The sequence below is a fragment of the Mauremys mutica genome, chromosome 1 (genome assembly GCF_020497125.1).
Source record: "Mauremys mutica isolate MM-2020 ecotype Southern chromosome 1, ASM2049712v1, whole genome shotgun sequence".
Taxonomy (NCBI): Eukaryota; Metazoa; Chordata; order Testudines; family Geoemydidae; genus Mauremys; species Mauremys mutica.
This window is the reverse complement of record NC_059072.1, coordinates 338,161,814-338,178,157: the sequence shown is the minus strand read 5'-3', so window position 1 is coordinate 338,178,157 and position 16,344 is coordinate 338,161,814. Positions and strand designations below refer to the sequence as shown.

The window sequence follows — 16,344 nt, the reverse complement described above, 5'->3', positions numbered from 1 at the left end:
CACTTGTGTAAACTAAAATGATGTAAACATGATGACAAAATGCTAGTGAATTGGCCATTAGTATATTGTATTGAAGCAGGCTGTGGGCCCTATGAAATGCTCTTGTGGGCTGTAGGTTGAGCATCCCTGACGTAATCTATAGGAAGTGACTGAAATTACTTTAACTGGTGGGAAAGCAATGGAACATTTAGAGCCAGACAACAGATGGTGTAGAGGGGGGAGGTGAGGAGGGATTTCCCATTACAACTAACTCGCTCTAGCTGTTAGACTGATCCTGAGGAAGATAAAGTTCTCCTTCTTGGGTGCCTCATGTATAGTTACTGACTTTTAGTAGGGAGACTTGCTTTAGAAAATCGCCTCCTGCCAAATCAGTTCTGAAACTCCAAGCCTGAGAGAGATGGTTTAGATAGAGCTGGATTACATGGACTTCTTAATTAAGATAAACTCTAAATCCAAAGCTCTGCCCTGTTTAAAAAAAGATGAAGGGTTGCTTGCTGCCCTTGATTACCTTATCTTGGTTAGTCAGGCCATTCAAACATCAAAGGCAGTGAAACCAAGGAGGAGCTGCTCCCTTGGCAGCCTATTCACCCAGCCTCTTCTCATGAGTCATGTGGAAGCCCCAGGATCTCAGCTGGCATCTCCTGCTGTCCGAGCTCAGACTCCTGGCTGGTTGCCATGCAGCTCCAGCACTGTCCTGGGAAAGAAGAGGCCTGGACATCGACACCTCTGAGGCTTATTGCTAATGAGTATTGTCTTTAAACCCTTCCTCTCCCAGCTGCAGTGAGCTGAGCCACAGTGGGCCCTCCTGCTGCCACCCCCAACCATGGCTGTGACTTGTCCCACACAGAAAGGCTCCTCTGCCCCATGCAGGGCCCGGGACAAGTATGAGGGCTCTGCCCCCCCCCCGCTGCCTCTTCACAAGAAGGGCCCTGGATCTACGGCTCAAGATCACCCCCACACACCTCACACAGCCCAGAGGCACAGCTGGGCTTAGTGCCTGGTGAGACTGCTGCTAGCAGCAGGGGACATCCACGTCAGCAGGTGGTGTGCGATCACCTTGTGGTGTGCGATCACCCCTGCCTGCCCCACTTACAGCAGCAGCAGCAGCATCCTCTACACTCCCAACTCGGCCACAGCCCCCAGCCCTGTGCCAGCCCTGCGGCATGCAGGGCCCTGCACCTGGCTGTGTATTACCACTCTACCAGGTGCCAGGCCCTAGCTTGCATAGTGCCTGCCTATCTGGGACTCCTCTCTCACCCACACGCCCTCTGTTTGGGGCTCTCTGCCTTTTGTCCACACACACCCCATTCCGTTAACCCAGTGGTTTCCAACCTGTGGTCCGCGCACCCCTGGGGTCTGCAGACCAGTAGTGTAGCTGGGAGGGGGGAGGAGCGGGGCAGTGGCCACTCCCCCACTGAGCACAAGTGGCGCCTTTTCAATTTCTTTGCGCCTTTTTAATTTTTACTCACCCGGCGGCGCTCCGGGTCTTCGGCAGCACTTCAGCTGCAGGTCCTTCACTCACTCCGGATCTTCAGCGGTGGGTTCTTCACTTGCTCCCGGTGTGTTTGGCGGCATTGAAGGGCCTGCTGCCAAAATGCTGCCGAAGACACATGGAGCGAGTCAAGGACCCGCCGCCGAAGACTCGGTGCGCTGCCCCATCAGTAAAAGCACTGCCGGGTGAGTAAAAGCACTGCAGCGGGTGGCGCCTTTTTTTGTGATCGCTCCCACTGTTCCCTCCACCGGGCTATGCCACTGCTGCAGACTATGTCCGAGATTTCCAAAGGGGTCCATCTGCACCTCCATTTGAAATATTTTAGGGGTCCACAAATGAAAAAAGGTTGACTGCCACTGCCCTGATCATGTCCCCTTCCCCTGTGAGTCCCCCCTCCCTAGGCATCCTCCCCTCCCCCGTGAGCCTCCTTCCTCTATGCACCCTTCCTTCCCCCCCCCTTGATTCCCAATCCCCTATGCATCCTCCCCTCCCCGCGTTGTGATTCCCCTCCCCTATGCATGCTCCACCGTCAGTGATAACCTCCCCTGTGGCGGCTCCCCCTCCCCATGCATGTGCTCCCTTCCCCCCTTTGGTGACGCTCCCCGCCCCGTCGGGGACCCCCTTCCCTTACACACGCTCCTGCGTCTCTTTCCCTGCACGCTCCCTCCCCATGCCTGCTCTCCCCCCTCCCCCCGCCCGATCTCTCCTAACTCACTCACAGCCGCCCTGTGCACGAGCCCCCGCCAGCCCTCCCCCCCCCCCCTTGCTCCGGTTCCGCCCCGCAGGCGCCTCCCCGCAGCAAAGCGCTCGGGCGCGCGGGCTCCCCTCAGCGCCCCCGGCTGCCGCCGAGCTGCAGCGAGCGGCGCGCGGGAAAGTTTGCAGTCGCGCCGCGCGCGCGTGAAGTGGGGGGGGGGGAGGGGAGAGGCGCAGGGCAGTGGGGGAGGGACCTGGCGGCTGCTCTGAGTCTCCTCCCCGCTTGGCCCGCGCCGACCCCTTCCCCCGCCTGCCCCAGCTCTTGGCGGGGCTGCGGGCCGGGGGCGGGCGAGAGATGGGGGAGTGGGGCGGGAGCGGGGGGGGGGGCTTTGCTGCCTCCAGCCCCGCCCGGCCGCCGCCCCGCAGCGCCTTCTGCCGGGGAGGCAGCGGGGCGGGGGAGCGCAGCCCGTTAAAGCCCTGCCCGCCGCCGCCGAGCACGGCTAGTCCGCAGCGCCGGGGCACCCGGGGCGGGCGGGCGGGCAGGCGGCAGCCGGCGCTGCCATGGGGAGCCCGGGGCGCCCCAGCCCCTGCTAGGAGGAGCCGGGCGGGAGACGGGGGCGCGGGCGGCCGCGATGCTGGAGAATGGCTCGCTGAGGAACTGCTGCGAGCTGGGCGGGCGAGGGGGCTTCGGCTGGGCGGGGCGGGAGGCGGCGGCGGCCCGGCGGCCGGCCTGGGTGTGCCCGGCGCTGTCCAGCGTGCTGATCTTCACCACCGTGGTGGACATCGTGGGCAACCTGCTGGTCGTCGTCTCGGTCTTCAAGAACCGCAAGCTCCGGAACTCAGGTAAGAGGCGGGCGAGCCGAGCAGGCTGCACGGGGCCGCTTCGGGCCGCTTCCAGAGCCAGCGCCGGACTCTGGCGGGGCGGCTCCGCAAGTAGCCCCACGCCTGGGCTCCAGCCGGGCCAGCTAGGGGCGGGGGGGGGCAGCCTGGTACTCAGCCCGAAACTATCCCGCTGCCTCTCCTGCACCCTTCAACTGGGCCAGGCTCCTAGAGCTCTGCCCCTCTGCCCGGGACTCTGCTGAGCCCCCACCACTCAGTCCTGAAACCAGGGCGCTGTGCTGAGCCCTACACGTGGGCCAATCCCTATCCTCAGCCCTAACGAGCTGCTAAACCCGGCACTGGCTCCTAATGGGCATCAAGTATATCTTAGCAACGCATCGTGTAATCTTTGTGCGGCGTATGATTCCGTGCGTTTTATAAGGATGCAGCGTAATAAAATAGCGTTTAATGATTAACTGAAAGCTTTCCCCAAAACTCATCAGGAGGGAAAGCTCTTTGTAGAGATTCAGACTTGTCTAAGTGTCCTTTTGAGTGGGGGGGGGGGGGAAGAGAGAGACTCAATCCACTTTCCGCAAGTTTATCAAATTCACAGTAATCGTCATATTTATTAACCAACGTTTTCTGCCGCCTGGTTGGTCATCCTTAAACACCAAATAAAGGGGATTTTTCGAATCGTGTGTGTGTTTATTTCTTGAGGTGATGTAACTGATAAACTTTCTGTTTGCCTCGCAGTTTATTCAGTTTGGGGTTGGCTAAAGATGCAGGTGGCTAGAGATTTGTTTGCCCTACAGAACTAGACGGGGGGGGGGGCGGGGGAGGAAATAAGTGGTACCCAGATGGGACTGCTCTGCCATGCCTCTTTTAGAATTACTTCCCATTGTTGTTTTATGTCCCGTTGTATGTACTTTTGTTATACCACCTACCGTGCTGTCTACAGCCTGATTCTGCCGAACAGGAGTTAATTTATAAGTGCTAGAAAGTTAGATTGTTCTTAGAATATTTGCACTCAGTCGACTGTTAGGTATATGGATGTAATGGAAGGTGTTATTATCCCCACTAACTGCAGGGAACGAGCTCGTTAGAGTTCCCATTACAAGCAGTTCCGGGATTGCACTGTTACTTCAGATCTTCGATAGCATTATTTTATGACGTGGAGGAACTCAGTCCTAAGTAACAAAACTTTTTCAAGACCAGATCCAAGTTAGACGCAGAATGCCCCATACCATCCCTATGCTAAATGGGAGACTACTTTGGTGCTACAAGAATTTTAGATCAAAGAGATACATCGGGAGCCTCGCTATGAACCCTCTCTTTGTTAATACAATATAGTTGGTAATATATCATTATTAAAGTACTTTAAGCATGCAGGTCTATTTCAGGGAGGTTCATTTCTTTTGCAAAGGTCTTTTCAGTGTTTTCTTGTTTCACGTTCATTGTGGACAGATCTTGAACTGAAGGGAATTGAGGAAAAATCAGTCCCTGTGTTAAATACAAAAGATGAAATAGTGTGTAAAGAGATGACACTTCAGTTCATTAAATGTTTATCGTTGGTGCTTTAACTATCTGTATGCCTTCCTCCCAGTTGGCAATGCAATATACTAGGTTTCATTTACTATAAGAAAGGCTGAAATATCTCTTTATCTTATGTATTAACTTACCTGGTACAAATGGTATTCTTGTAGTTCAGCTGAAGCATAAAATTTGTACAAACATCATTTCAGATGTGCAAAACTCTGGTTTATGTAACTTGACACTAGTAACTGCTATAGCTATACTAATTAGACTTGAATTGAACAGTAGGAGGAGCTAAGAACTAGGTTGCCTTTGCTTTTCAAAGAAAAAATGCTTCTCTAGGAAGCAGAAATAAATGAAATTGGAAAGAATACAATATACAGAGCTATCATTACTATTCTGTTATCATTTGATCAATACTTAGATACTATTATAATTTTTTAAAAGGAATCTAGCCTTTATCAATTTCAGTAGGAAAAATAAGTCAAAGGGAGAGAAAAATGAAAATATAGGAACATAACCTATCAGGAAGATATTGAACTGAAAAAGGGATGATGCTGAGTTTTCATCTAAAAGCAGTTTTCTTTTAGCAAATGACTGTGTTTAGTCATCAATTGCCTAGTAACTTGATAACGTGTTTATATTTTAAGGGCAGGATGTGGCTTAGAAAGCCATATAATATAGTATGGTTAAAACAATATGCTTCTATTGGGCTTTACTCCATGTAGAAGTCTAATTAGTTAGGAGGAAGATAATGACATTCCTCCATATTTTAAAATTCCTCCTATTACACTGAGGCCACCTGTACCTCTGCTGATGAGAAAATACTGTAAGTGGGGAGAGAAAACATCACAGCAACCTACCAGTCCTTAGACAAATAGATCTATCACTTATCAGAGCTCATAGATATGAATCACTGTAGCTTTGCATGACCCAAAGACTGAGAGAAGTGTCTGTTCTGCTCTGAATAACCCTGGGGATCTGGGAGTACACTGCTGTCACTAGTGCCCATCGGCTGATGAAAATGAATAGACCTTTGTTCACTCATCTTTGTAAAGCTCAGATGGACAGAAACATCAAATCATAGAGGAGGAAGGATGATCAGGACTTCTGTGTAGGTAGGCTGATATTGTTTGCTTTGTTCATTTTACAGTGCAAAGAAGTTACTGGTGAATATGATAGTGGGAATAAACTTAAATTTAATTATCAAAGTGCATGGTGGTATCATAAGATGTCACTAGTGACAAGCATTATTTTCATAATAGAATTATTAATGCATATTATTAGGTCCAGTAGTGCCCACAATGTGCTAGCAACAGTTTACAATTCATGAGGCCAAGCAACATGCTGAGGGTCAGGGAGAGGGACACCATAAACATTTATTTTGAATATACATATTCTCTTCTTAACCTTAAATATTTATCTACATATGACTGTCCCACAAATTCATTTTTAGGCATCAGGAAGAAATGACTCTTAAGGATGGATTTGGGGGGGTAGAGATAGGTAGAGGTTTATGGGTCAATTCAGTCAGATTTCCATGTATAGAATGAAGAATGAAAGAAGGTGTGAAGATGACTGTGGGAGAATCAGAGAGATGGATATTCAAGACTATCACCATTAATGGAGTAGTGGAGAAGGTGAGGAATGCTAAGAATCAATTACTTTGGAGGTGAAGGGAGGAAGAGAGAAGAGGCAGGAGTTGGAAAGATAGGTGGGTCAAGAGATGACTTTTTGAAGTGACTGGAGCATAGGATTATAGAATCATAGAAATGTAAGGCTGGAAGGGACCTCAAGAGATCATCTGGTCCAGCCCTCTGTGTTAAGGTTGTGTTGGAGCCTATTTCAAGTGCTTAACTATCCTTATAGTTAAGATATTAGGAAAAACTGTCTAATCTCCCTTACTGCAGATTAGGCTCATTATTTCTTACCCGACCTTCAGTGGAGATGGGGAACAATGGATCACCATCCTCCTTGTAACAGCCCTTCACATATTTGAAGACTTATCACATTTTCCCCACCCACCCCAATCTTCTTTTCTCAAGTCTAAATATGCCCAGTGTTTTTAACCTTTCATCCTAGGTCAGGGTTTCTAAAATTTTATCATTTTTGTTGCTCTCCTCTGTACTGTCTCCAGATTGTCCCCATCTTTCTGAAAGTCTGGTGCCCAGAACTGGACACAGTACTCCAGCTGAAGCCTTACCAGTGTCAATAGAATGGGACAATTACTCCTGTGTCTTACATACAACACTCCTGTTAATACAACCCAGAATGATAAGCCTTTTTCACAACTGCAGCCATTAACACATATTCATCTGTGATCCACGCCAACTCCCAGATCCTTTTTTCAGCAGTACTACTGCCTAGACATCACATTTTATAGTTGTGCATTTGACTTTTCTTCCAAAGCATAGTATTTTGCACTTGTCTTTATTGAATTTCATCTTGTTGATTTTGAGCATCTTTGTAATTGTGAAGGGAAGGAGCAAAGGAGAGTCAGATATTGAGGAAGGTTAGGAGGTGGTGAGGGTGGATGGCAATGGATGTCAGAGACAAGAAGGGCTGAGACAGTGGAAGGGTTAGAGGAGGAGAGCAGGCCAAAACTTTGGTGTAGGTGACAGGAGAAAAGGAGGACAGGGTGCTGGGAGAGAGGAAATAGGAGGAATTTTGGTCACCACTATATAGAAAAGATGTAGAGAAACTGAAAAGGATCCAGAGGCAAGCAACAAAGATGATCAAAGGGATGGAATGCAAGTCTTATGAGCAAAGGCTGAAGGAACTGGGTATGTTTAGTTTGGAAAGGGACACATTAAGGGCGGCAGGGGAGACACGATAGAAGTCTTAAAATACTTGAAAGGCTGCCATAAAACAAATGGAGAAAAATTGTTCTCTCTTGCCACAGAAGGCAGGACAAGAGGCAATGGGTTCAAACTACAGCATAGCAGATTTATATTAAATCTCAGGAAAAACTTCTTAACTGTAAGAACAGTAGAACAATGGAACAAACTGCCTTGGGAAGTTGTGAAAGCTCCTTCACAGGAGCTTTTCAAAAAGAGACTGGATAGCCATCTGTCTTGGATGGCTTAGACACAACAAATACTGCATCTTGGCAGGGAGTTAGACTAGATGACCCTTGTGGTCCCTTCTAACTCTATGGTTCTATGAATGGGAGAGACCACTTCAGATCTTGACTACATTCTCTCTGAAAAATCTGGTGAACTCTTGTGTGGAGGCAGAGGGAGAGTTTTAGGGTCTGAGCTGAAGGTTGCAACTAAGCAGTGTAGATTTAGGGAATAAAGAACCCAAGCTCAATTACTTTAACTAATATCACTAATAACCTTCTTTTCAGGAATCAAGACATCATTATGTCATATCACCCAGATTTAGACACACTATTCTGTCTCAGGTTTTACTAAGATCCTGATAATTACAAATTGTTTAATTATGAATCATCCACCATAGAATTAAGGTTTGATCAAAAGCAAATGTTTCACAGCCTTCATATAATGTGAGGCTCACAGAACTGAGTGAAATAAAATGTCCCATTAGCCTTTATATAGAAAAGTGTAGGTTGGTATTCATATTCAGCAGAAGAGGAGAGTCAAGAAAGTGTGGGGCATTGGTAGGACTGATGCTTTTAGGGCCTGATCTTTCTGTCCTACTATATTGGGAGTTTGGGCAGCATTACAACTGCAGGCTTGATATATATACTAAAGTCTGTTTCTCAATTGTGCTTGGGGGAAAGGGAGTGAATTTGTGAAGGCTTTTTCTACTAATTCATATCCTAATTGGTATGACTCCACACCACTTGTCCAGTTATGTAACTCTAGCCAGACTTTTTGTAAGATCCTGAGCAATTTCTGATCTCTATAAATGGTTCAGCTTACAGAAATTAGTGCTTTTATAGTGTCTAATTTTGAAAGAGAAATAATTTTATCCAACCTGTTGCAAAATTAAAAAAAACTTCATATGTGGGAATGATCAAATAAGTTAACTTGTTCTATCTGTTTGACATAATGTACTGAGTTTTCAGAAGCGACTAATGATTTTGGGTGCCTCAATCGTTGTGTGCCAATTTTGAGATATTTTTAAAGGGGCCTCATTTTCAGCTGAACAGTCACTCTCAAAAATCAGGTCTCATTAAAGTCACTAGTCACTTCTGAGACTTTCAGTCCATATTTATACAGACATAGATAACTCTACTATTCCAGTCCCAAACTAGCTTTTATATAGATACTAGTGCTCTCGAGATGAGAGAGACAGAGACAGAGACAGGCTCATAAGCAGCAGCTAGCACAATGGAACTCCGATCTTGATTGGGGTATCTAGAAGCTACTATAATATAAATAATAATAATTCCACTCTTTCCTCCATTCTTCCCTTCCCCAGTCATCAGAACACTGGTGTATATAGACATGTAATTATATATCTATATATACACATATTATGTACATGTCTGCATAAATGGATATTTCTATATGTAAATATATACACATCTGTAGAAAATAAAACATTCCTGCACATGGTATTTTAACAATTCTGGCATTCAACTTCCTATTAAATAAACTTTAAAAAATGTAATTGTGACTTGTGCTTTTCTTCTTCATTTTCCCATTTCTCATCATTCACACCACATTCTATCCTTTTTCTTTACATACGGGTGTATATTCTCCTCCATTATGATTTGTAGCCTTCCCTTATTCCTCATTTCTCCCTACATCTCCCTTCATTTTCCCCCTGCGTTGTGTTCTCTCCCTTCTTTTTCATGTTCTCTCTCACATCTAATTTCCACTCTCTGTATCGCCTTTCCTTTTCCCCATCCCAGGCTCTCTGTGCCTCTCCTTCCTTACCCACTCAATTGTACTGCTACTCTTTTCTAGCCATCAACATCAATCTGTCATCTCACCTCTACATTCCCCCATGTGTCCTTCACTCACCCCTTCCCATCCCCAAAACACTGATCCCTTACAGCATTCTTTTTCTCTCCCTTTCCTCCCTCCATCAAGACTCTCTCCCTTCTTTCCCTCCACCAGCCCACTCTTTCTACCCATTGTTAGTAAGCTAAACATAGTACATCTCTGTTTTCTGGGATGTGGGATGGGAGAAGATTCCCAGTGCCATGTTCTCTTCCATGTGAGCTGGTTCAAAAAGAAACTACAATTGAGTCACTGGTTTTGAGACATTAATTTTAATGAGCATTGGGTGCCTAAATACTTTTCAAGATCTAGGCCTAAGTGATAATGACTGAAATCTTTGCCCTATGGGAGTTTTGCCATTAACTTCAAAGGGCCAAGATTTCACCCAGTGATAACAATATAATCCACTTCAATGTTGCTGGAGAAGGGTGTGTATCAAAAGCTAACACTTTGACCAAACTTTATTTATTTTGTGCCAAATACTAGAGCTGGCATAAATCAGCATAGCTTCATTACAGTAAATAGATATATGCCAATTTACATCAGCTGAGGATCTGATCCTTTATTTTTATTTATTTTTTAAAGAGGAAGCTAGTCAAAAAGACCCTAACGTTGAAAATAAGGACATTAAACTCTTTAGACTCAACACGGAGGCTATTTAAACAGCTAGAGTCGAGTCATAAAAGGCATACATACCCTTAAACAAGAAAGGAAGCAGAAAACCTAGTCTGGGTAAATGGCAAGTTACAAGAGGGTATTTGAGCTAAAGAGAAAGTGGAAATCCAACCCAAGAGGAGCCAACAGAAATGTGTATAAACTCTAGCAGGTAACACATAGGCTAGAAATCAGAGTGCAAAGAGGGAATTTGAAGAGCAGAGAAGTAAAACCAAATAAGATTATATATCTATATTTATCAGAAGCAGGAAGCCCACAAGAGAATCAGTAGATCATGTGGGCTACTAGGGGTTACAAGGAGCACTTAATACGATAAGGACATTGGTGAGAAACTAAATGACTAGTTCAGATCTTTGCCACAGACAATGGTGGGGAGTTAACTAGTATTTTCAGACAATAAAAAGAATGTACTGCTAGAGAATGGATACAAAACAATGAATGGGCTAGTGAAGGGAGATCGGGAGCTTCTGTTCTCATAACATAAGAACCAGGGGATGTTCAATGAAAGTGAAAGACATAAAATTCCAAACAAAAAAAAAAAAGAAAAAGGAAATACTTTTTCACACACTGTGTAATTGGACTATGGATCTCTGCCACAGGAATGTATAGAGACCACACATTTAGCAAGATTCAAAGTGGGGTTGAATATTTATAAGGAGCCATTCAAAGTTATAGCTAATGTGAACAAAAAATATGAGAGGGATATAAAACTCATGTTAACAGATTTAAATCAATCTCTAACAATTAGGGATTATGATGAGACTATAATTCAGGGGCAGATTATCTGACATCTGCTACTGCAGGATTTTTTGGATCTTCCTATGAATTATCAGGTGCTGGCTATTGTCAGATGGAATACTGGACTAGATAGACTATGGGTCTGATACAGTATGGCTGAGGTGTCAAAAAGAAAGGTGGTGGAACGTAGTGCTAAATGAATGTGGAACAAGCCACCACGATCAGATTCCTGGGTCTTGAATTAATTTAAGAATGGAGTGCTGAACTCTAACACAAATATGCAATCCTCTCTACACTGGAGGACTTGAAGGTAGCAAATGTTGTGCCTTATCTTTAAGTAAGACATGAAGTGAACCTGGCAATTACAGATCTGTGAGCCTTACTGCGGGCAAAATGTTTGAATGATCATTAAAAAAAATCACAATGATAAAATACCTAGATGAATATGATACAGGGAGTTCTTGCACTTTCTGAAGCAACTAGTACTGGTTACTCTCAGACAGGATATGGAACTAGATGGAGCTCTGAACTGATCTTGTATGGCAATTCCTGTGTGTCTTGGCATCTCCCCCATGGACTCTGGAAAGGCTGCCCCTTTACAGTGCTTTCTGACTTCCAAAGAATGTTCACTCTACAAGAGAGCTCCAATCCTGGCCAAACCCAGAGGATCTTCTGAGTATTCAGTGGTGTCACTGCAGAAGCTTTGACACATTGATTCAGAGAGCTAAGATGCCAGATGCTTTCTACAAGGAGTAACGACAATCATTTTTAAAGGGGGGATTTTTCTTCTAATTTTTTAACTGCTTAATATTTCAGATGGTGACATGAGCCACCTTGGGCCAGTTTGTCATACAGAGCCAGAAGTCAATGGCAGTCTTTCCATGGACTTTAGGATGAGTTCGATTGGACCCATATTGAGTACCAATGTCCTAGGGAGCTAACCAAAGTTAGGTAGCAAACTAGGGAAATGTGGTCTAGATGAAGTTCCTATAAGGTGGGTGCACAATTGGTTGAAAGAGCATACTCAAAGAGTAGTTATGAATTCTTTGCTGTTAAATTGGGAGGGTGTTTTTAATGGGATCCCAGAGGGGTCAGTCCTGGGTCCAGCGCTATTCAATATTTTCATTAATGACTTGGATAGTGGAGTGGAGAGTATGTTTAGAAAGGAAAAATCAAATTCACAACTATAAAAGGGGGAATAACTGGCTCAGTGGTAGTGCTGCTGAAAAGAATCTGGGGGTTGTAGCGGATCACAAATTGAATACGTATCAACAGTGTGATGCGGTTGCGAAAAAGACTAATATCATTCTGGAATGTATTAATAAGCGTGTTCTAAGTAAGGCAAAGGAGGTAATAATCCTGTTATACTTGGCACTAGTGTGGCCTCAGCTGGAATACTGTGTCCAACTCTGACGACACATTTTAAGAAAGATGTGGACAAATTGGAGAGAGTCTAGAGGAGAGCAACAAAAACGATAAAAGGTTTAGAAAATGTGATGTAAGAGGAAAGGTTAAAAAAACTTGGCATGTTTAGTCCTGAGAAAAGAAGACTATGGGAGGGACAACTTGAAAACAGTCTTCAAACGTGTTAAGGGCTGTTATAAAGACAACAGTGATCAATTGTTCTCCATGTCCACTGGAGGTAGGACAAGAAGTAATGGGCTTAATCTGCAGCAAGGGAGATTTAGGTTAGATATTTGGAAAAACTTTCTAACTATAAGGGTAGTTAAACTCTGGGATAGGCTTCCAAGGGAGGTTGTGGAATCCCCATCACAGGAGGTTTTTAAAAACAGGTCAGACAAACATGTGTCAGGGACGGTCAACATTTACTTGATCCTGCACTAGTGCAGGGGGCTGGACTTGATGACTTCTCTAGGTCCCTTCTGGACCTACATTTCTATAATTCTAGATATTAGCCTCTCAGGTCAAGGAAATTATATTTATATTTCCCTCTAAAATGCTGTCCAGACAAATGGTGAGGTGCGGAAATGAATAAGTTCTAGCATATTGACTTGCTCCAAGGAGGACAAGTGACATTAACCTCAGAAAACATAAGACTGTAGGAACTTGGTACTACCCCACCCTAGACTGATTTACCAAAAACTTTGCCTAAGGGGCAGAAAGTGTGCTACAGGATGCAATTTTCCACACCTCAATGTCTGATTTTCATTAATCTATTATCTTTTCAGTCCTGAAACTTCTACCTGAACATGGGACATAAAAACAGAATTCCCAGTAACTATAGTAAATGGAGATGTTATGCCTAATTCTCTGCTGGCTATGCCAATCGATAACTGAGAAATGGCCCATTATTTCTGGTATCCCCAAATTTACCTTTTTGACTCAGCACTACCAAGTACAAAGTGTGAGTGATGTTAGGATGGTTAACATTTTCCTGTAGTTTCAGCTAAACAGGAAATATATTAAACTCAGGGATGAAACAGCCACATCTTCTATTTGGCACCAGGTAATATTATCCTAGCTCTGCCTTTGTTTACCTGCATTGATTGAGGAGAACGAGAAATACTATGGAAAGTCAGTGCTCAATTCTGCAGTGCTCAATTTGTAATGAAAGAGGTGCCAGGGTTCATGCAAGTAAATGCTGGGGCTCAAGCAAGTTTTTTACTTTCATAACTAAAACTCAAGCCCAGTGGTGCAAGGGCTATGAACTGCCAAGCCTAGGGATGCTGGAGCTTGGTCCTGGCACAGATTAAGCACTGATATTTTGAAGTCTGCACCATACATAGGTGGAGTAAGGAAAAAAGCAGCAGTCCATTTTTAATTGCAAAAGAGCTACATGAACATTTGATTAAGCTATTTGATAATAGGTGCTAAACAAATTGTGCAGTAAAATCCCTCACTCGATATCATTAAATTTGCCTGAATGTTTATATTTTATCCAGTTCACGTCCTGTGTTTAAATGTTATTTATGTACACCTTGTATCCAGCTTATATTTTGTATTTAAATACCAATATCATGATTCCGCTTATGTTTTATGTTGCTCCCACAAATATTGACACTGTCTTGCAATAAAATAACATCCTTCACATTCGGCAAGACAATCATAAAAATGTTGCATGCAAAAGTTAGCTGTTTGGCTAATAACAATGGGTAAAATAAGGATCCCAATATCAGCTTTGCAAATATAACTCTGTTTACCAAGTATAAATCTTGAGCTGCTTTCTAAGGGTAAAAATTCATTCCTGTGTAAAGTACTTACACAAAACTCTATGCATTGCATAAACCTCAAGTTTAAGATTTAAAGCTCTATCCACCTCCCATTGACACCAATGAAAAGATTTAATTGGCGTCAATGGAATATGGATTGGGCCCTTAATTTGAGTTTGAGCACTGAAAAATTAGATCAATCTAGTTACTTCATGCAGGGGTGTGAAAAATTTACATCCCTGAGCACCATGCTTAGGTCAACCTAACTCCGGGTGTTGACACAGCTAGGTCAACAGAAGAATTCTTCCATTGACCTAGCTACCTCTTCTTGAAGGGGTAGATTAACTACAATGGGAAAAAAACCTTTCCACTAGTGTAGGACACGTCTATGCTACAGTAGCACAACTCTAGTGCTAGAATGTATAAATGTTGAAGAGGGTCTTGCATGAATCCTATATCATCTCTCTGTATTTATGTCTCTATCCAATATATCTAGGTGTTTATTATATTTCATTCATCACCATGGTATTGAAGCAGTCACATTAGCGGCTTTTATATCTGCACAGGTTTAAAGTGATGTGAATAGTCTAACTATTGAATGAAGTTAATTTGAATACACATACTAAGCTGTGCTGGAGAACCTTTGAAAGTTTGGTTGTGGGTTTGATAACTATCCACATGTTCAGAGATCGTTTGAACTGCAATAGCAGGCTGGAAATCTTGCAACAACATTTCTCAAAAGGTTCTGCTCCTTTTGGGCCCAGAGAGGATAACCTCTTGCATAGTATTTTAGCATTCTGGGTACAACTGTGACCAGCGAATGCACAGGCATTTCAGAAGGAAAATATTGTCCATAGACTTCAGAAGCACAAAAAAGTTTTGGTCCTAAAAACAAATGAGCTGGAAAGGAGGATGTGGGTCATATTGTTAATTATTAGTAGTGGTACCTAGAAGCCCAATTCATGTTCTTCCAGCTGGCATAAAATAGAGCTGTCAGGTGACTGCTCTTTTTTATACTAAGTACTTGGACAATGGTTAGATGGTTCCAAGATCAGGGACCATAAAATAGCACCTGAGCTGCACCAAGTGTGTCTCAGAATCATCCCAGCATCTGGCCCTTTATATATTTCACCCTCCCCCGCCCCCGCCACCATTCATATCTAGTAGCTACAAAGTCATTTCAAAGAAGAAGAGCATTTAGAGGTCTGACTTGTCCATCTCTTCTCCTTGTTACTAGTGTCAGAAAAACATACAAAACTCTCAAGAAACAGGGAAACTTACAGATGGTTTCAGGAAGAATTATGGTAAATATTTTCTAAGTAGAACATTTATTGAGCATTCTTAACTGACAGGATAAAATGTACCTTGTGTCTGTAGATCTTTTGTGATGAATGATGAAAGTCACTAGTGAACCATATCATTGAAACTGTACATTCTGAGGCTATAAGCAATATTTTTGGAGCAAAATGCTGGCTTCACACTCATCTTTGTCTTACCAGGAGAATGTAATCATTGTTTCCATGACACTTCAAACTGGGGTGAAGGAATGTTTATATATTAGAAGAACAACGAGTCCTATTCAATCCTCCAAGCCAGGGCTCAATGTAGCCATTACTTAGAGGCAGTGAATCATCAACTTGACCACTCTACATATATATTGCATCTCTTCCTATTGCTCTCTGTTTGTCTTTAGAGTGTGTATTTCTCAGGGCAAGTGCCATGCCTTTTCGGTGTAGAAATCTCTTAAGAATATCATGGGTGCTACCAGCATTAAGGGTGGGATATTCAAATATGGCTATGTGATTTAGGAGTAAAGTCAGGACATTGTGCTCCTAAATCATTTAGGTGCTTTGGAAAATCTTGCCCTAAGTGCATTATAATAATCACAGCTCTTCATAGAGAGTCATTTTTAGTTGGGCTTTCTGATAAGATCGTGCTGCTGTCTAACAGTGTCACATTCACACCTTTAGGGGCAAAGTAGCTGCTCATTTCATATCAGACCAAATCCTGGTTGCAGCAGTGTCTATATCATGGAGCTTACACAAACTGCCTGGGTGGGCTCTTCAGCTGTGGATACCTAAGTTGAAGTGAGGGTAGGTCCCGGAACAGCCTTACCTCAAAGCCAGGGAGAAAGAGCAACTGGGCCCTGTGCCCTGAAGAGGTATTTTCTAGATGACAGAGAATTCAGTCTCCAGGGCCATCAAACACGACAAGGGCCTAACTCTGCAATAGGTCTCCAGCTCAGCCCAGGAGCCAGCTGCAACCCACTCAGCTGTGGAGCTGCAAGACAGCCAGGGCCGGCTCTAGG

At 44.0% G+C, this 16,344-nt stretch overlaps 1 protein-coding gene across 1 annotated transcript in view; it reads left to right on the top strand.

The window, feature by feature from the left end:
- The first annotated feature begins 2,817 nt into the window (after positions 1–2,817).
- The window catches only part of MTNR1B (melatonin receptor 1B), a 57,465-nt gene continuing 43,938 nt past the window's right edge, over positions 2,818–16,344 (top strand). The window contains 1 exon segment of the mRNA XM_044982742.1: positions 2,818–3,028. Coding sequence (XP_044838677.1) covers positions 2,818–3,028 — 211 coding nt within the window.